Source organism: Pleurodeles waltl, chromosome 6 (genome assembly GCF_031143425.1).
Source record: "Pleurodeles waltl isolate 20211129_DDA chromosome 6, aPleWal1.hap1.20221129, whole genome shotgun sequence".
Taxonomy (NCBI): Eukaryota; Metazoa; Chordata; class Amphibia; order Caudata; family Salamandridae; genus Pleurodeles; species Pleurodeles waltl.
In genome coordinates, this window is record NC_090445.1 from 1,368,928,391 (window position 1) to 1,368,949,250 (window position 20,860).

At 40.1% G+C, this 20,860-nt stretch overlaps 1 protein-coding gene across 5 annotated transcripts in view; it reads right to left on the reverse strand.

Annotated features, from left to right (window-relative positions):
- Nucleotides 1-20,860, reverse strand: part of NCOA4 (nuclear receptor coactivator 4) — a 48,249-nt gene that overhangs the window by 7,149 nt on the left and 20,240 nt on the right. For 3 of the 5 annotated variants that reach the window (XM_069240672.1, XM_069240671.1, XM_069240669.1), the window contains exons 2-8: nucleotides 8,754-8,908; nucleotides 5,140-5,280; nucleotides 4,855-4,943; nucleotides 2,972-3,080; nucleotides 2,677-2,769; nucleotides 1,651-1,791; nucleotides 87-1,103 (exon numbers count right to left, since the gene is read on the reverse strand). In XM_069240672.1, the coding sequence (XP_069096773.1) occupies nucleotides 87-1,103; nucleotides 1,651-1,791; nucleotides 2,677-2,769; nucleotides 2,972-3,080; nucleotides 4,855-4,943; nucleotides 5,140-5,280; nucleotides 8,754-8,894 (1,731 nt within the window). In that variant the 5' untranslated portion in view covers nucleotides 8,895-8,908. Of the gene's footprint in view, nucleotides 1-86; nucleotides 1,104-1,650; nucleotides 1,792-2,676; nucleotides 2,770-2,971; nucleotides 3,081-4,854; nucleotides 4,944-5,139; nucleotides 5,281-8,753; nucleotides 8,909-13,622; nucleotides 14,269-20,860 lie in introns of those variants that run through there. The other 2 variants (XM_069240673.1, XM_069240674.1) reach the window with 2 other exon arrangements.

Genomic DNA, 20,860 nt, shown 5'->3' on the forward strand with positions numbered 1-20,860 from the left:
GTACTTGGCTAGGTCAATTTAGAACGTCCATGCAGGAAAGTAATCTACTCTGTACACTGGCCAAATGGCTATCAGGGTATACTCACATGTGCTCTTTTACGTAGCAGCCACTTATCTTCTAGCGGAGTCTGCTCTGAACTTTGCAAGTTATCTGTATTCTTAGAAGACATCGCCCAAGTGTCCACATGGAGAGGAAGGTGGAACGGAGACAGAAAGTCAAGCCGTGGCCTCTTGCTGCAACTTTCTGGCAACTCTTTACTGGCTTTCTCCTCATTGCTTCCTGCTGTATTTGTTGACTTTGTGACCCACTCTGTCAGAGGAGTGTCAAGAATTGCACGAAGATGGGTAAGCGAAGCCTCTCGAGGTACTTTGGCAACTCTCTGCTCTTCAGCAAGTTGACTGCAGGGATGAAGCCAGATGTTAACTGCTGGCTTGGGCTTATCTATATCCATGCTCTGTTTGGGGGTGCAGTTCAGCAGCACTCCGTTTTTATCCTTCCCTTCTTTCTTAAGGAGCCATTTTCGAAGTGCTTCTTTTTCACAGCTTTCTTCACAGACACACTCAGAAAAGCTTGTACATGGCTCGTTTGCCCTGCATAACTCTTCCACGTTGAAGGCTGGCTGATGCTGCGGCAGTAGCCAGCCGTCATTGCTGGATGCTGAAGGGGACCGCTTTAGACCCAGATTCTCTGTCAGGCACTTCAGGCTCCCAAGATTTTCAATCTCAACTGTTGTGCTTAGAGCACCACAGCAATTATTGCAGGATTCAGCTTTCGGGAGCCAGTCATTCAGGTTATACTCCTCTTTAAAGGGCTTCAGCACACATCTCCACTTTTCCTCTGCCAGGGAACTTCTGCTATCTACTTCGGTAGGAGTAATCAGCCAATCGGATACGTCCATATCTTCCTGCTCAAGTAACTCCAAATCATCAATCTTCTCAATCGAGAAAGTAGAACTGGCAATGGAAAAATTTCGCATTCGGAAACACGTTCTTTCTGGGTCTTCTTCCTTTGGCTGATGCTGAAGAAGCCAATTTTCAAGATCTTTTTGGTGCCCCAAGATCTGATCCATGCTCAGCATGTGCATTTTTGAAGAGCTTGATTCCTAGGCAAACAACACAAGAGTGGTTGGTTTAGGTTTATGATATAAACCAACAGATTACACAGTGCACGGTCTGCCATAGAGCAATTACTAAAATTATACTCCGGAAAAAAGTTACGCCCAGTGTTTCAAATATCACTCCATCTGCGTGCAAAATACTTCTTTGGAAAGTGCACATGCTTTAATATTATCTACAATAAAAACGGTAAGCTACATAGTAACAGATCACTCAAAACCAAATGAGCAGCAGAAAATACATCTGAATGGCCTACTTTCTTGGGAGAATCAAAGATACGGTATAACTGAGCCAATTTATTTTGAATGTTAACAATTTACAATACTTGTTTTTCAAAATCACCCTTGTTCTGTCGCGGTTTATTTTTACATGTAGATTTACAGACAAGAATGCCCTAAGCCCAAGTAACAAACAGACATGGACTGCAATATGGACCACATTCTCTCGAGCAATATTCTGTTTGTTATCTCCTTCCAATAACCCTTTATGCATATTCAGCCATTTAAAATACATTGAATTGCATGCTGTTTTTACCTGGCTTGAATCCGTGGTGTGCTTTTTTAAGAGCCAGTCCTCGGTACTGGAAACGGGAATATGCAACTCTGGAGGAGTGAAAGGTTTGCTTTTAAGTAGCCAATCAGTGAGCGGAGCGTCCAGTGTTTCCGGTAGTGATTTCTGAAATAAGGAATTCAGTATTAGAATAAGTGAACAAAATGCTAAGCAAATTCTGAAAATTAGCTTCCTAACTCAGTGGCTAAATAACTATACGCTCGCACCAGGTAATTTAATAAACTCTTAGACAATCACAAGACAAGTGATGGTGATAGTTAAATCAGTGTCAGAGAAGTTTATGGAATTACATTTTTGTGCATCATTAACAACGTGTAGTATACATTTAAAACAGGATTTCACATCTGTAGACTGAATACAACCGCTTTTTTAATCGAGTTTCTATGGCGTGTATAACTATTTCCTAATGTGCTTAGTTAGGTCAGATTATTGTGTAAAAAGGAATTTTGGACAAGATGTAAGCAATTTGTCACTCCCTCTGTTTTTCACCGCTCTGCACCCATCCTCTCCCGCAAAGCTTCGCAGTACACAGTCAAGACGCAAATATTGAGATATTTCCATTGTTGTACTTGTTTTGCTTACATTGAACTTTCCAACTGTAAACAAGTTAACATCACAAGTGACAATGAAGGAGCACCCCACTCCCAGTCCCAGGCATTTGTCATGACCAGAACATTTTGACTTCGGATAGGCAGTCTAACTACTTGTTTCAGGCATATAAACCAAGCATATCCAGATTGGCAAGAGAAATTTGCTTATGGCGACCACACTGCGCTAGATTAAATACAAATTCCACCCCCTTAATCTGCTAAAACAGCTGTAAGGTATCAATGTGTATGGATCCACCTTTCGTTATGTGTACAAATGTACACACATACATGGCTAACTATGAAACATTTCTTATTTAACTCCTTGAACAGCTGTACTTTCATGTGATATCTACGCCCTAGAATTTTGTCTAGATTTATTAGGAGAACAAATGTAATATACCTGCTCAACTGCTGGCACGAAACAGGTCTGCATTAGCCAAGGATTCTGGATCACAAAGTTATTTCGAGTTGCTGTGCCTTCTTGCTCCAGGGACTATATTAAAACAAATCCAAACCTTTTACTATATCATTTTCGGTTGTCGATACAGTGCACAAAAACAAACACAGGATCATGCTAAACATCAAACCATACACAAAATCAATAAGGGGAACCTCATAGTTCAAATCGTGATGTCATCTGATAACACGAAATCAGCCCTGCCCAGTGCCACCTACGGAACTATTCTGATACTTACTGTAGATTTCACGGAGCCAAAAGAAGTGATGGCATGGCGCAAGGAAGGAACATCTGCATCAAAGTTTAACGATGAGGACTCTTCAGGTTTAAGGGTCAGGTTACCAAGCCTGCATAAATTGTGAACATAAAATTACATTAAAAAAAGAATCAAGGCTATATTTTCTTACTGTCACATGATGTCAAAACAAACAATTTTGCAATAACAGTCTTAACTTATAAAATTTAACTGATAAGCACGGCAAAATACTAAGACAATTGTCAGGAAAGCTTCACAAAGATAAAAACCATGAAAAGAATCAAGGGTGGTTCTGTAAACCTAACTACTAACTGACCAGTGGATGAGTTGTTCTAGGCTTCAAGTTTTTCGTTTTACAGATCTCCGGATATCCTGCAATTATTTGGTCCACACTAAACAGAACTTGGACAATGTCAAATATAGCCTCAGGGCAAGTTCCTTATTATGTGTAACCAAGATAAGCTAGATGTAGCAGAGCTGCTTGTGATCAAGCTGAACCATTATTGCCTTGACCACCTTTACCAATGACTGGTGACATCACAATGCGCCCTTTGTCAAGATAGCGTTTCCATCATTTGCTTCAAGTGAGAATATGGATGGTATAATATGTCACAAGCATGCGATTTTAATACTGTTATTCCTAAAGGAAGAAAAAAAAAAGTCTACAAGTGTCATACGAGGGGAGAAACAGCACCGGAAGCTCAAATCAGTCAGAATACCTTGAGTTCTTTGACTCCCACAAGCAATTTCCCCTCTTTTGAAAGAGGGGTCATAAACCTCAGAAAATACGAGAAAAAAAAACATGGAAGAGTCCCTCAATTGTGTTCATTCATATTATATGAACTTGGCATTGTGCCAATGGGGACTTTCAGGCACACTTAATTTAACTAGACTGCATACATAGCAATAAAAAACCTGCTAAGGGGGACAGGGTAGATGATGGGGACTTTAAGGCACACTTAATTTAACTGGACAGCATACATAGCAATAAACAAAACCTGATGAGGGGTACAGGGTATGTGCAAGCAGACCCAATTTTGTCAACTGGGTGGATTGCTGGTTTATCTAATCCTCCCAATAAAAAAACAAAAACAAAATAAATTAAAAAAAAAAAAACACACACAACACATACCTTAAAATTTTGGGCTTGCAGGTCCAAACGTTTAACCAAGAAATAAAACTTCAAAATGTTTCGTGACCTGTTGCCAGTTTGGCAATTCTTTTTACACTTTTTCTTAGGGAGAAATTACGTTTTTCCTACAGACAGTTCATTCAAATGAACACTGAAAAACAGAACAGTTTCCAAAGCAGAAACCAAAATCTAGACAAAAATAAATAAATGGAGCATGTATTTACTTGTGCCTGTGAATCAATCATAACCTTTGGCAAAGTGGCTATCTGTAAGTTCTAAAACTTTACTAACAGCTTTAAAAGGATCAATGCAGTGAAAAATGAGGTACTTTTGTATATGCAGTGGGTTACTTACATGCTGCTCGAATAGGAAATTAAATAAACAGAACACGATTTGGTAGCTAACGCAAAACCTTTGACTTCAATTAAGATCAAATAGTACAGGGGTTAAGACAAGTAGCTACAAGGCATGCTTTGTTTGAAACCTCAAAGTACACTTTCCATTGAGTTACTTTGAGCTCCATTATTTTGCTCTCTAGTTGATTGTAAGCCACTAGTAGACATTAAAATATTTTAGTATTATGTTCAATCATACAATGCAGGAACCTTTGGCGCGCGCGCGCACACACACACACACACACACACACACAGGGGGAATTTGTCATCAGAATGTTCAATACATTTCAAACATGTAAATAATACGAAACATACATTATACTAAGGCGATATATTACCTCTCTAGGCAACAAGAGATCTGATTGGCTAGGTCGTTGCTGTGCGGAGTTTCCAGCTGGTGGATCAGACAATTGAACTGTCCCAACAACTGTAAAAATAATTCAAAATGTAAGAAGACCATTGCTGCTTTAATGACTCTAGAAGGTATTGAACAGTACTTTATACGTTGTTGCTTTTGAAAGTAACTTATCTACAAGAAAGCTTTCAGGTTCCCAAATAAATACAAACAAACCGACACAAAGTCCACATAGACAAACACACAGGTATTGAACTTCAATTCTTACCCAATAAAGTTGCTGTGCCTGTTGTTGTAATGCTTCTTCTTTCAGCTGTTGAATAAGGTCTACTTGCTCAAGCAACCACACTTCCCGACTGCGCAGACATTCCAGGTGTCGGCTTATACAACTGTGGATTTGGGCTTTTACCTGCCAGACAGAACTCACACTTAACATTACGACAACAAACAGATCTTCGACAATGGACAGACACTACTCAGATTTACTTCTAAAACGCTATTTAAAGTGACTAACAAAATTGTGATATATTATTTAATATAACAGGTTTTAGGATAGTGGCTTACACCATGTAACACATTTAAGAATAAGATCGCTGCACTTCATCAGAACAGAATGGGTTTTTGCAATGGATGTATGCAGTTGCAGGGCTGAAGCTCCATATGTCAAGAAGTTAACAAAGCCTGCATTTATACAGCCTCATCTTCATGTTACGTGTGCTAGGCTTTCTAGATTAGACATGTAGTTTAAGACCTCCTACTTTAGTCACTCCCTCTGCCAAGAAAACAGCCAGATATTTCCAATTAAAAGATTTTCGGGATTATGATGAAGTCAGCAAACCATCCCAAGATTAGTGGTCTTATCTTAAAAAATGATCTCACAGCACAATAAGCTCCATCTGTCACCAAATGCTGCAGGTCTAAAAAGGCACACAATTGGGTGTTTCATAAACAGATCTGTCACTACACGTTATTGCTTGAAGAGCCAAGACTAAATAAAAAAATGACTTGGATTTGCTTGAAGCACCATAAGCAATGAATCATTACCGGATGGAGGTAGCCACTAGTCTAAACTTACCATTTGAGAAGACAAAAAAAAAATAACTAATGAATTCACATCTGTGTTTATCAGGAGTAAAAACACATCCAACAGTATACTGTTGGACGGGAAAGGAATTCCACAGTTTGTGGTTTAGTAGTTTCAGGTGTGAGAAATAACGCCGGCAGGCCTCAAACTGAAGGAATATTTTGAAATTATGCTACAAAAAGTGCTAAAATCGAAGTATTAACAAAATATATTTTGTTCAACAGAACTACTACTAGCACAGAAATACAAATTGAATTTCACAGTTTTACCTTGAAACAGGAGCAATTCATTTTAAATAAAAGCTTATCTGTTTGTCATTCCCACTATGACCCACCAAAACTAGCAGTCCAGGGCTTCAACAGAAGTGTCATTTTTTCATCTGCAGGCAAAGAAAGCTGATTAAACCTCTTTTTGTAACCCAACAGATACTGTGCTCCGTTTTACTGGACGTTCTTCATTCTGTCCAAAAGTCCACATTACTGAAGCTCTCAAAGGATGTGAAAGAAGACTGGAAGGCCCTTGCGCCTTCATCTTTTGAGACAGCCTGTAACTACTCCACCTGAGAACAGCATATATCGAGAAAAAAGGGCATTGAGTGCTACCTTAAGAAAAGGCCATGAACTCCACCTGTAAGTAGATCTGATAGCAGCTAGTCAGTAAGCGTGTTCTAAGACTTTACTCGAGGGACTCGGCTGGGATCATTGGAGCACAGTACATGGCTCTGGGGCTCAGGGACTAAGCCAACAAAGTACAACTATGTAGGACTGTGTACATAGGCGAGGGGAGTGGGATGAATGGGTTGATGTAGTTGTGCTAGAATAATTACGTGGCCCTTTGAGGGGGAATTTGGGTACTCACTGTAAATACGGGTCTTTTTTGTTTGTGAATTTCAGGAGTAAATGGTGCAGGCCTGATAGAGTGAATCTTGTTCTTACTTCTCAGAGAAGGAGACACACTGCCTCGGTGTTTGTGTTTTTACAGCCTCGCTGGCAATGTGATTAAAAATGCTGACCTGCCGAAATTATATATATATATATATATATATATATATATATATATATATATATATATATATATATATATATTTATTTATTTTTTTTAACCATGAAGCAATCTTCAGGTCAGAGGCTGTAGCATGTATGATGCTTGGAGTGGAGCCAGCATGGATGCAAGGAAAGCAGCGAACAGGACATTATCCCACCAAATGGTTGAGGTCTTCACTTCTACTAACTTTACTTTTGTATACCCTTACTTCTCCTTCTTATCCATACACTTTATTAATCAATTCTAAGTGACTCGATCCCTGGTTATCAACTTAAGCCTCTTCCGTAATACTAACCACTTCCTTGATTTTACTTTTAATTTGATTACATTAACTTTTACTAACACTTACATTCAATCCTAAACTACATCAAATAATTATTTCCATAACATTAACCCTAACACTACCTTAAATTCAGTTTGTTGTAATTCTAACCAAAAGGTTTTAATATGAACTCAATCAGAAATGTAACCAAAGGTTACTGGGAGGTTATAGTTAGGTTTTGAATTTACTCGTATAAAACCACAGAAATTCAACAGTTATAGTTAGAGTTCTTTTAAGTAACTGTAACTCAAGCCCTAAGGTAACTAAAACTTGCACATTAGAGCGTTTGAAAATGGGTGTGTGAGAGAGTGGGTGCATGTATGAGTGAATGGACTAGTGTATGAATGACTGGTTTTTCTTACAATTTTTTTTGTATTCGCGAAAATTCATGACTTCTTTGCAAATATCACAAATTGTGACCCAAAATTATTTGAACCCCATAATTTGCCCCTAAAACACACCTATATCCCACCCCTTCACTCCGACCCCTCATGCCACTTTCAGTTCATATTTTCACCCGCAGGGACAGTGTCCCGTGAAATAAGTTGGCGACCACAACTTTCTAGTCATGTTGTGGTCAGCCAATTGCAGCGCTACTTTTCGCATGTGTATTTGTGAAAAATGCACGAATTTTGCAAATTATTCGCAAAGTCTTCGCAGTCAGAGATATACAAATTTATTTTCCCTTTAATAGCTCAAAAACTACTGAACAGATTTACACCAAATAAGCAAAAGTGTGATCTGCGTACCAAAAGCTAGATTTCTGCCAAATGGGGTGATTCTGTCCAGCGGTTCGGGCTGTAGGCGCAACATAGGAAACACAACTTTTCACCCCCTTTTTCTCTGCCTCCGCTTGACTGATTACCCCGAAACTTTCTGTAAACAACAAGAATAACTGCAACACTTTTTTGGGGGGGAAATTTCATGAAGTTTGGTCAAACTGTGCCAAATGATATAGGCAAGTCAAAAAACACTTTTTCCAATGGGAACATGGCCCCAACTGTAACTACCTAGTGATTACATCCACTAGGCAATTATACACTCAAGTGCATGGGTTTGATTTCAGTGGTTTGAAAAAAAAAAAACACAACAACCATACTCCCTTTTTACCTGTGCCATCCCTTTTTCAAACGCTTCCCAAACCTGACTGCTATGAAATCCCGAACATCATTTTCATACGTCCCCCTCCTTTTTAGCTAATTTACCCAAGTAACAAGCACACGTTGTCTACTCCCAATAACTTAACTTACGACTTTTCCTTTTCCAATCCAAATCATTCTATTCCTACTCAAAACACTAATGAACATACAAGAACTCAAGAGCACAAACTCACCACAACTAATCCGCAACTAGGGGAGTGGGGATAAAGAGAGAGCTTGATAGTGAATTTTAGAAGCACTTTATAAACATGATAAGAATTTAAGTTTGTTACCTCTCGTCCATTGTCTTTAGTCTGCTGTTCTGCCTTTAAGATTCCACAAATTGCTTCCTCCAAATCTTTTTTAGCTTGAAGGCACTTCAAGAGGGGATCCCTGTTGCAGGATCCCCCACTTGGGTCCTGTGTGGAGTTCATTTTCCTTTGAGATTCTAAAATTGAAAAAACAAGGCTATTCTATTAATATAATAATAAACTCAGTCCTACTAATAAATATGTTTCTACACTAAACATGGTTTAGCTTAGCATATTTGCATCAACACTTTCAATCTTTTGAAAGAAAACCACCAAGAAACAACCTAACGTCAAAAGATATAAAAATATTTCATTATGAGCTAGAAACTAAGTCAGTTTATAGCCTTGAAGGAAATTATAGGAAAGTGTTGCTAGTATGGTATTTTGTCACATGCTTCCCTTCCCCCCTCCAAGTCCTGAAGATTGCTCCCATCTGATTTTTTTTTACAGCACATTTCTTAAGGACGATGATCATTACAAGGTGAAAGCATGATGGACTCAATGTAAAGACTGGTGAACAATTGATCTGTTAAGAACGCAACTTCGATATTAGTTTTTTTTGTGGGGGGGGTTAAGGGGTGTGTGTGTGAAGGGACTATCCTTAATAGTTACGTTTTCAGCCTATTAATTTAATTGGACAGTTAAGTAACACAGAGCAATGTAAATATCTGTAAAATACACCCCCACAATCCTAGGTGAACACACTTTCATATCACTGCAGAACTGCAAAATCCACCTCCCTTCCACACACGGTCAAGTCAGTCAATCTTTATTCAGCTTAAAAAGCCATAAAAGAACAAAGGACAAAAAACATTATACAATCAACTACTCTTGAAACAGATCAAATGCATTATACAAGAAAGATTCAAAACACTTGCAATAAAACATATTACAAGTCATCAAATATTCAAAAAATGAAACAAATGTTTCCACGCAGTCAAAAACCTTGCAGTGTGGATCGACTAAGTTGCCCTTGACAAAATAAGCAAAGCAGTCAAACAAGCTCAAATTAACATGCATAATGTTGGGAATGCAAATTAATCATTTAATAGGTATCATCAGATCCTTGGTCCTTTCACAATCAGGGTCAATGTAATTCAATCTAAAATGGGACTCTACAAAAGAAGAAATTAAAAAATGAAAGTTACAGAGAAGGCAGTACCTAGCAGTCATACTTCGCACGAGCTCAAAGAAACCAGACCAATTCGAGCTTTGAAATCTGAAACGCATAGGACGAAGGTAGGGCCTTAGAAACACTTTATTTAAAAGTTAAATAATAATAATAAAAAAATAAAAAAAAATTATCACAGAACTGGTGCGTGTGTGTCCTGGACCACACAATCTGAGGCAGGATTCAGGGCATGCTATCACCAAAGCAATTTCAACGAAGAGGTGCGTAACATAACTATAAAGGTAATCAGTCAATAGGTCTGAAACACATTTAGTCCACAATGGAGGAACAAACCCAAGATCATGCTGTGAGTCAAAAGATCTCTTAAGCACAGTTTTTTTTCGATCACTGTGGCTCCGATGAGGACTCCATCCCCACCGACAAGCCTGTAAATTTTTTTTTTTTTTTTAAAACAAAAAACAAAAAAAACAAAAAAGGGGACCTGGCCAATTAACTCCCCACATGTCCACTCAAGCCCATCTCCAAGCTGCAGGCAACAGACCTATTGTCCACTTGGTCTTCCCTCTCACATGACTAGAGGGATGAAAATGTAGCCTAGTACTATTGTACTCCAAAAGGCTAGAAAGTGGCTACAATGCGCCAGGGAAACATCCTAAACAACATGTTGTAAACAAAGCAGACATTTCCCATGCAAGCGTAATAACGTTTTCCTGAACAATGACTGCCTTTTCCTATGCCTTAACCATGCATGTGTGTGGTTAAGGCACAGAAAAAGGCACTAATAGATTAGGAGAGGACGCAGTGAGGTAAGTGGGACAGGGGGAGTCTTTTTTTTCAAGAGGCGATGAGGGGGTTTTGGTATTTTTTTTTTTAGGACTTATGATGGGGGTAGGGCTATTTTATTTTATAGGAGGGGAGAGGTTTGGTTATTTTTATCTAGGGCTTAGGGTGAGGGGGCAGTGTAGATTATTTTTAAAGGGGTGGGGAAAGGTTTAAGAAGGGGGGGTAAGAGGGAGGGTCAGGAGGGGATGTAGTGAGGTAAGTGGGGTTGGGGGCTGTTTTTTAGGGGTGGGGTGAATTTAGGGCTTAGGTTTGGTAGGGGTTTAGGGTAGCTTACTTGGGGGGGTTTAGGGCGCAGGGCGGGTGGGGCTCTTAGGGTAGTTGTGTTTTATAGGGTGTGGGTCAATATGTTTTTTTTTTTTTTAAATAGGGCAGGTGGGGGTGTTTTGTGGTACTTTAGTTTTTAAGGAAGGGTGTGGGGGTTAAAATAGTATTTTGTTTTGGACTCAGGCTGGTGGGGTCGGGTAGTTGAGGTATTAGGAGTGGAGATTGTTTTCACCCTTGGGGTGGGTTGTATGAGAGAGCCATGCATGCTGTTTCCACATATGCCTTTACTGGACATGCTTTTACAGAACAAAATAAGTGGAAAGAACATGGTCATGGTTCTGACCGCGTTGTTAAGGCATGAGTTTGTTCGTGCATGCATGGTTCCATCATACAAAGTGACAGCTTGTCTTCATAAAAAGAGACACTCAAAAACAGCCAACTCCTGGACATCTATCAATGGCCTATAAGAAAAAACACATGCAGGCTAAACTTTTAGAAATGGGCTGTTAAATTGCCTTCAAAATCCTGGTGTGACAGAGGAATGCTAAGGCACGTTTTGAGTATTAGAAAGTTCATAGTGTTTTGAATTTACACTACAATACATGTTTGTATTTATGACGTGTGAGAGAACTTGTCTATGGGTGATCAATGAAAGCATCTGACCATGAGACAACTTAAGGTGTATCATATGCTTGCCTTCTGACTGGATACTAAACCAGTACGAAATATTTCCGAGGGTACAAATACAGAATTTAGAACAGGTGCCCTGACCAACAAAGAGCAACCAAAAATGCATAGAACCGGGAGAACATGAATGCAAAAATCAGATAAGGAAGCACTGAACTGGACTAGTGTAACTATGTCAAAATATGAATAAAACTTTAGATAAGCAACAGGAATTATGACCCGGAGCTGTACTCCCTGATCACTGCTTACCATACCGGGTTTACTTTTATATATCCATATAAATCCAAAATACTCAGAATAAGACAAATATACTAATAAAGATCAATAAGTCTTTGATAGCCAATAAAAAATATATATTTACTTTGAGTTAACATTCAAGACCTTTGTCACAATATTTTCGTCACAACAAAGATCTTAACATCAATACAACAGCCAACATGTTTCTCGATTCGATTGCTTCTTCAGAGCAAAGTTGTATTGTCAGTTTTTAATGTACTTCACAACTATTCCATGTATCTCATAACACAGTGAGACGTCTAATATATTTATCTAAGATCACAACCTCTTAAATGATGTAACATGATGGTGCAAACCCCACAATAAGAGAGTGGAGCGATAACAGCAAAGATCCTGATGCAAGTTAATACTTGCCTTTAGTTCTGATGCTGAACCAGGAGGACATGTTTCTGGGTCACAAATCCAAAATGCTAAACAGAAGCCCAAACTAACAAAGAGCTAGCAGAAACTCCTAGAACCAGTAGATTATACATTCCAAAAAAATAGATAATAAAGCACGGAGCATCGGACTAGTGTAACCATGTCAATTATATATATTCTTCCTACTCTTGCACGAGGACTCAAACAGACAGTAAATAACATTACCGAGCAAAGACCTCAAGTGATCGAAAAGCGCTGAGGAGCCTTCCGACCGAGGAAATTGTATTTTATTTTTAATCAGAAATAGTGACTTCCATGCAACTTGTTTACGAAAAAAAAAAAAAAAAACACATGTAATTGACAACTTAATATTTAGTTAACTTGCTTGAGAACTTCGAATGCATTTCAATTTTAGATTCAGATACAGCCCAACTATGACGGTAGCAGTTGGGGCAATATCAATTTAAGAAAGTAAAATATAGGGACCTCTTCCTACCCCTATACTGTCGTCATATTTTTCAGAAAATACAATTTTGGGTTGCATGTCCCAGACCATATTAGCGTGCTACTTGCTAAATTTGCGGACAGCCTTGTTCCTCTACAAACTGGTTATGTTGCTCCGACCACCAACCAATCTACAACATCCCCGTGTAATACGTCAAACTGATCAACGTAGTATGTAATCAAAGTCAAAAGGGAAAGAACCAAGTAACGATGAAACAAAACAAAGTGTACACGAGATTGTACACACTGGGGTTTTAAGAGCAGTCTGCACCTGATCAATGCACACAAGCTACAGGCGTCGGGCTGCTCATGACCTTGCCCCCGCCCCCCCCATGCTCGGCTAGCTGCGGCCGCAAGAGAACGGGTTACCGGCGAGAATGATTAATGGGGGGATTAGTCTGAGATTCTGCGTCCTCTGGACGCCCATGTCCAATGCCTACTTGAGCTGCTGATACAAAGCGTGCTCCAGCCTGGGCGCGGTGCTGTGCGGGCTCCTTGACCGACCCCTCGGACAACATCGTAAGACCCGGCAGGTCCTGGTGTCCAATACTTGTGCCGCATACAATTCGAGCGAGCTATTTCTCATACCAAGGACGCAGTATAGTTAAGTATGCCCCAACACCCACTCCTTTTTTCGGGTCCTCTAACCGGCGCTTTCTGGGGACAATAGCCCCTCCATTTTCAGATGAAGCCCACTCGTCTTCTAAATATGAAAACCGTGTAAGTCGCTCTGTGGCGGCTGACAGTCCCCCTTTACCACTCACCTACGCTGCGATCCCGGACACGGCCGCCTCTCTAGCTCCACAGCTACCAGGACAGGGTCTCCGTCCGTGCACGGCCCCTATCAGCTGGCGCTGGCGGTGGCGCGCACGGACCAGCGTCACTGCGCGGGCCGCCTGACGTCACTGGCAGACATTGCTTGGGCAGAAGGCTGGCACGTCCGCAAGACGGGTATAGATATAGAAAACGGGTTCACCGCAAAAGAAACGGAAGAAAGTAATAGAAGACAGACTTCGGTCATAAGCATGCAATGCACAACATCGACTATGCATGGGGCGCCACGGCAGGAAGACAACGTCGCGACTTCAGCGGGAGACGATTTACTACTAACAATAATATGAAGTAAAAACATACGAATTCAACTACCTCGCGCGGAAAACAACCTGGACTCAAGCACAAGGGAATACTAAAACGAAGGTCTACAGCTTAATGTTCTAAAACGCGCCTCACAACTGTTGCCAAAAGTTGCCAGGGATGCTCGAGATACCAAAGAAATGGCATTCTGTATGTGCCCCGCCCCCACATGCCAACGACCATCTGCTAAGCTCAGGGGCATAAATCGCTTTTACGGCTCCGGCGCTCACAACAGACGACGCATACACTGCCCCAAGACCAGCCTACACAAGCACTGAGAGTACATGTATACAACACGCAAGAGTGAGGCGGGTGACTTGCGATTTTATTACGTTAAAAATTATTTCTACTGTTGGTTCCCGCTTATAAAAACCTTCACTTCAGTGCGAATCAATGGCAAATTAATATGCCTCCGATTTCCTTTTCTAAACCTCCTGTTTCTTTCTCCCAATAAATTGGTGTGTCTGATATACAGGGCATGGTGATCAAGCAGCCCGTATCATCGTACACTTTTAATATAATGGTCATTAAATTCATCACAAACCACTCGCCCCTCAAACCAGAGGTTTTCAAATACAAAATGTTATAACCCGAACACAATCTCCGCCAACTAGTCATGGATCTGTCGGTTGCAAATGTCTTGATACACAAAGCAGATCACAGGTGATACACTTCCACATACTGACGTAGGAAAGACACTGACAAAATCACAATGCATATCACCTTCCCCAAATCTTGAACACCTTCTCACCGACCGCATAAACACACAAATTTCCTATGTGCACAATGGAAGCTAAGGTTATAGTGCCTAGCAAGGATCTAATTCGCAATAAAATTAAAAATCAGTGTCATCACTATTAAAAGAAAGTGTGAATGGAAATATGCATAATATCGTGGGATACATACGACGCTAAACAACCCAGGAATTCAGCACTCTACAAGTGTTTTAAATGGGATAGTCCCAAATTATGAGTACCACTAACGACAAACAGTAGGCTAAAGTAAGATACTTCATAAAATGGCGTTAAAATGTGTGTGCACTGTTAAAAGAAAGGGAAAAAAACGGTGCCTATATAATTGTATTTAAAACATCCACCCCGCCAAAATGAAAATGCACCCGTGTTGGATTAAAAATAAAAAATAATCTTTTCAAGATGCACAACCATACGAAATAAATAAATATAACATATTTAAGATTTCAGTCTTTACCCATTCAGAAAACTGTAGAAAAGTATGTTCTCTCTACATATAATCAGTCACATAGCATGGGCAGACATCAACTTTTGCGCAAGTGCCTATTACCAAGCCCAAGAAAAAGCCAATTCGGGCAAGAAAGTTTCAGCATAAAGTTAAGATTTCCAGTTCTCTTTGGTGCTATTGCCCCGTACTCGACCATCGCAAGCTGTGTGATGCATCAGCAGATTTTTTGCAGAAAGTTAAAGAGCAGTGGACTCAACATTAAAGACACTGTTCCCCATACTAATCTAATTTGGTGTCACCAGGTCCTTGCCAGGTAATCTTCACTTCATTTCAGCCTCTGTCAAAGAACAAACCAGATAATCTATTTGAGAACTATGAAGCCACCGGTTTCCCTAGTGATCCCCGTCTACCAAAATTACTTTAAGTGCTACGTAATATTTGTGGACGCTAGGAAGATTTAAAATTAGTACTTCATAAAATCGATAAGATGCCTTCAGTGCAGAAGCAACCAATAGTCATAGTTCCGTAGTGGCAAAGTAGCCCTGGCAATTTTTTTTTCAGACCAGCCCCATAAGTATAGGGAGTTAGCCTGACCACTACAGTGGGACTTGGTGGTTTTATGGCTAAAACGGTACATTCTACAACACATTTTCATTATGAATTCAACTGTATTCGTTTTTGATGCATAATAAATAATTACCTTACAGTGCACGAGGATACAGCAATCTTTATTGGGACTCTTCAATTATTCCCTCACTATCACCCTCTAATCTTTCCATAGCCACTCTCCCTCATGTATTTCCTTTGTTTTATCGCACCTCTCTTACCAGCGTAGGGTGTTGGAGCACTTTATATCACTCACAAGTACAGACAAAATGAATCATTCATGTGTAAATCAGTGTATGGAAAATGTTACATAAGAGAAAGAGGACTATACGGTGTAGGATTCACATCATCCATATTGGTAGGCATTTTTAAAGAGGGAAGCATAAACTCCGGATTCATATAACGGTGGTCAGAGTTGGCTTTACTAATAATTTATTTCAACCCAAACAAACCCTTTTCAGGAAAATTAGGAGAATCAAAGGCTGGGGGGGGGACACCCCCAATTTTCTAACTTGTACCATGCAGTTTGCATGCAGCACTCTAAAGGCAGTTCGTAGCTCACTGTGCTAGATTATAATTACAATTTATGAACTGCACAGTAACAAAAGGATCTCTGTGACAAATGCAGTATACCACCGAGCACTGCACATAAACTTCTGCTCATCGATCTGCATAGTACACCTACTTTGCAACAGACATAGTGCTACCTTAGATGAGTCAAAACTGCCACTGGAGAAAACTCACTCTCTCTGGCAGGAACATTAATCATCAGAGTTCTCTTGGCACTTGTATTGTTGCCTGAAAACGGTTGGATATACAAGGAACTCTGCAGTGGTTTTTAAAGGTGCTGCACTGCTACAAAAACAACCCCCCCAGTCACAAAAGTGTCCCCCCACCCTTCCAGCCTCTATGGGAAATGCCAGATGCCTGGCCCGGTATTTGGACAGCAAATACACTGCTAATTTAAAATTATTTAGCAGCTTCTGTTCCCTCTCAAACATTTGGAACTGTTTGTATTGGCACGGCTATAGATGTCTCTGGATGCTAATAAGGCCTTGTATGATTGTCAGGCAGGTTATGCCGGGAGAGTGGAATCGAGTGGGTAAATATCTCAGAACTATATAACTTGATTTGGCTGGTTCACTGCAGAGGCCCAGGGGGATTATTTCTGTATACAGTCTCCGATTTGGTTGTTCACAGTTTGTCCATGGATCACCGAGCAAAAGTAGGTATCCATGAGTGACAGAGTCACGTTGGTATGGGTTGCACCTGAAGAACATTACGTAAGATTTCACTTCACCCGTGAAACTCCAACACACGAATGACTAAAACAGACTTTTCTGGTTAAGAAATCAATGCTGTTAAGTAATAGAATGGGACCATAAGCATTCAACAAAACTCAGAGCGGAGCTAAGTCTACTTAAATATCGTAATGCTTCCTCCATTCAAATTCATTAGATCCATCATTATAAGACTTCCGGGATTCCATGAGGGTGTATAGTTTATAAGTACAAAAACAACAAGAACAATTGGGGTAAGATGTAAATAAATCTAGGTTAATTTGGCAAGGTTTGAGGCACTTAAACGGGAGGTGGGAAAAAAGGATAAAAGTTCATCTTGATAGGAGGTCATTTTGAGCATCTGGGAATTTACCTGCTTTTGGGGGCTAACCTTGGTTAGACTAAGCTTGGGTGTTACTATAAAAATGTAGCCAAATGGAACATGTAAGGATTCCAGATTATACGGCAAATTGTCTGACAAGCCTCATGGGTTGCTGCCCCAGTATTGGTATACAATACAATCGTTGGTGGGTCTTTGCTCCATTTTCATGTTCTTACGCTGTTTATTAAATTGTGTGGTGTCATTCCTTTCACACATCCGTAGTGAATGTTTGTCTGGATGTTAACTGGGTTGCTGCTATTGACCACAGCCTTTTGGCTAAAAGGAACTATGAGTCCACCAGGAAGCACTCTGCCATTTCCAATATTTCATACTCGCAGATCTCAGGTAGACAGACCATCTTGGTCCCAGCCTGCCCGATTCCAGATTGACAAATTATGGCCCAGATAGGTTCTTTCTACATTGGTGTGGCCATCTTACCCAACGACCCTTAAAAAAGAAGAGTCAATAGTTTAGTGCTAGAACTGCAGCCAGAACACTGTAGTGAAGTTAGTTTCAATTGTTCTGAACGGATCTAGTTTACTCGCAGATTGTCAAAGCGTGCCAGAAAAAAGGACAGGAAATCAGAACAAAAAAACGGAACTTAAGTGGTGAATATAGTTAAAGAGAAAGTGGTTTTCGTTGGTGTAGGCGACTAACCAAATCATGCTTTTCTTAGATAGCAAGGGAGAATAGGTTTTTGGTAAGCCTTTACTGCACTGTTTCAGGAGTTTTTATTGCTTCCTCCATTTGAACCTCAACCTACTATCTTGCCATGTCGGGTCCCATGATGTCCTTTACCTCCTTTATTTTTAAATCTTTACATTTTTATTTTTTTAACTGCAGTTTTATACAGCACTTTAATGACCCAAACGAGAATCAGAAAGCTTTTCGGAGTAACAGTTTTCACAACCCAATAGGGAGGGGACAAAAAAGCAGTTTCACATACGTATATAATAAAAGAGCAATGTTACCTTACAGAATTACTTCAGCAGGTTACCAGTAAATCTAATGTGAGCACCGATGTTGGGTGGAACTGATCTTAGTTTAGGAAGATCGAGGTCCTCTCTTCTGCCACGTTTCCCCATGAATAACTGGTAGGTGGATGCTTGTCCAACATGACCACTGGGCCTTTCTGCTGTTATAGACTCAAGTTGAGCCCCCGTAGATAAAGAGGGAAGAGCAGTCTGGTGTTCAACAAATGTTCCTCGCAAGAAGATGGCCACCACCTGCATGGTTAATATTTTGATTTATTATTTCCAGTTATATTCAAATTGAATGGAACCTGGTTAAAAGGGGATGCGAGAGTCGCACACGGAGTCTGCCTTGTACCTAGGCTGTTGTGCCATGAGTCGAAGCCTCGCCACAGCACGTCTCGACTCAGAGCTCATTCTTAAGAACAGAGTGTGGGTTAGGAGGAGCATGGCAGTTTCACTACGAAATACCGGTCCTAATGGCTTCTCTGGTTTAGCTACAACAAAAGTGCAAAATTTGAGTGGCTTGTATTGTTTGCTGGATGAACAACAATGTACAACAACATGCTTCAACTGGTTCCGGTTAAAAAGAGATGATGCGTTCAATCAACCGGTTAACTGGGATAGCGCTCCGCACCCATTTTGCCATTGTAACGAGATAACTGACACATATCTGTCTTTAAATGATGAATCCACAAGCAGCAGTTGCTATAGGCTTAAAAATAAATCTTGAAATAGCAGCTCCTTGCCCATCAACATTTCCACATTAGGTCAATGTAAATGTTTAGCCGAGTAAGGACTGCTATAACTCTGGCAGAACACACTTAAATCTATCTAAAAAACTAAGCAAATTTTGCTTGTTAGGGACAAAATTACAGAAGGACTCCGGGGAATGCAGAGACGTGCTTTGGTCCTGAGGAAAGCCACATAACCAATCGCAAGAGTAGAAGGTGGATGAAACATGTAGACCACAATAGATGCTTCAGTAATACAACCTCAAAGGCATCACTTTCAGTTTTTAATCTTGCCACACGGACCCTTATTTAAATACAAATTGAGGGCTCTGTGTAGACAAAACATTTCTTTCAAGAACCCTCCCAATAAACTCAGTGCTCCCTCGAGGGTCAAGGTTGTAAGCACCCCTAGATACATTGTGTATCAGGGAGAACTCAATGATGAAGCATTCCACTATACTGATCAGTAGGTGTGGGTTCTTTTTATAAAAATGAAAAGCTTTCCCTTCTAGGTAGATTTAGGGAGTCTTCAATATGACACTTGTGAGTTGACGCCCTTCGATTATTATGATGTTATTGGGAAGCGCACCCATGAGAGTCATCCGCTTATCCACCCATCCCCTTTTTGTTTGAACTACCTCAAATATTGACCTGGTGAAACAAAGATAATTAACAACATTGTGGTTCCGGTGGTTTTAAACCTCGGAAAATAACCATATTTAACTAGTAATCCACTCTTTCCTCTAGCTGCCAGTAGAGCAAAGAGTGAAGGGTTATGTTTCTGTGCATTGTTCACAAGTCCGTTTTGGGTCACAAAATATTTTTTGAAATAGTGAGAACAGAATATCATCAGTAGATGGTGAGTCATGTGATATCCCATGCTACGTGTTAGCAGTTTTTAGCAGTCAATCTGTGAACGACTTTTTCAATAAATGCATATAAATGTATGCTGCCCCAGCCTTACGTCACTGTTATAATGTGGCATTCATTACCTGTTAGACATAACTTAAACAACAAAAAATATATATTTTTTAAATAGAAAATACGTTTTGTAGAATCCTGCCCTTATTTTCATTTAATGGTGGAAGAATTTAGAGCTCGAAAATCGACAACGGGCATAATACATTTTCTTGGAGGACTACCATGCTTGTTTTATAAAAAAAAATGGAACAACTGCATGCAAACACGTACGCCACAATCCTAAATTTTGCAAAGGCACTACTGTCTCGTCACAGACAAGCACTTCAGCTACACAACAGCACAGTGATTCTTAAGAACAGCCAAATAGACAAACCTCGGGCCTTGGACAGAGATAGTAAGAGAGCCCGTATGTGGCCATGAGTGCAGTCATACATTAACTTCTCATCATAAAACGTTCTAATACTGGACTGGCTCCACAGTAAGAAAGCTGTGTGCAATAGGTCATCTTGGTCAATGTTCTTCTCCTAGCAGAGACCATTCTGAGAAATTCATAACCATCACAAAACAGCCATGCACGGGAAGTCAGTTTGAAAGGGGGTTCAAAGGACTAGTGCAAGGCATTGCCCCAGGTAATCAATTATTCTAAAACAGGATATCCCTGTCCCAATGAAACATTACAATCACCTGTCTAGAGCTTTAATAAAATCTATATGCGCTCCATTACAAAGAACCTTGATTCATTGACAATTGAATAAGCACTAGCAGATGAAGGCT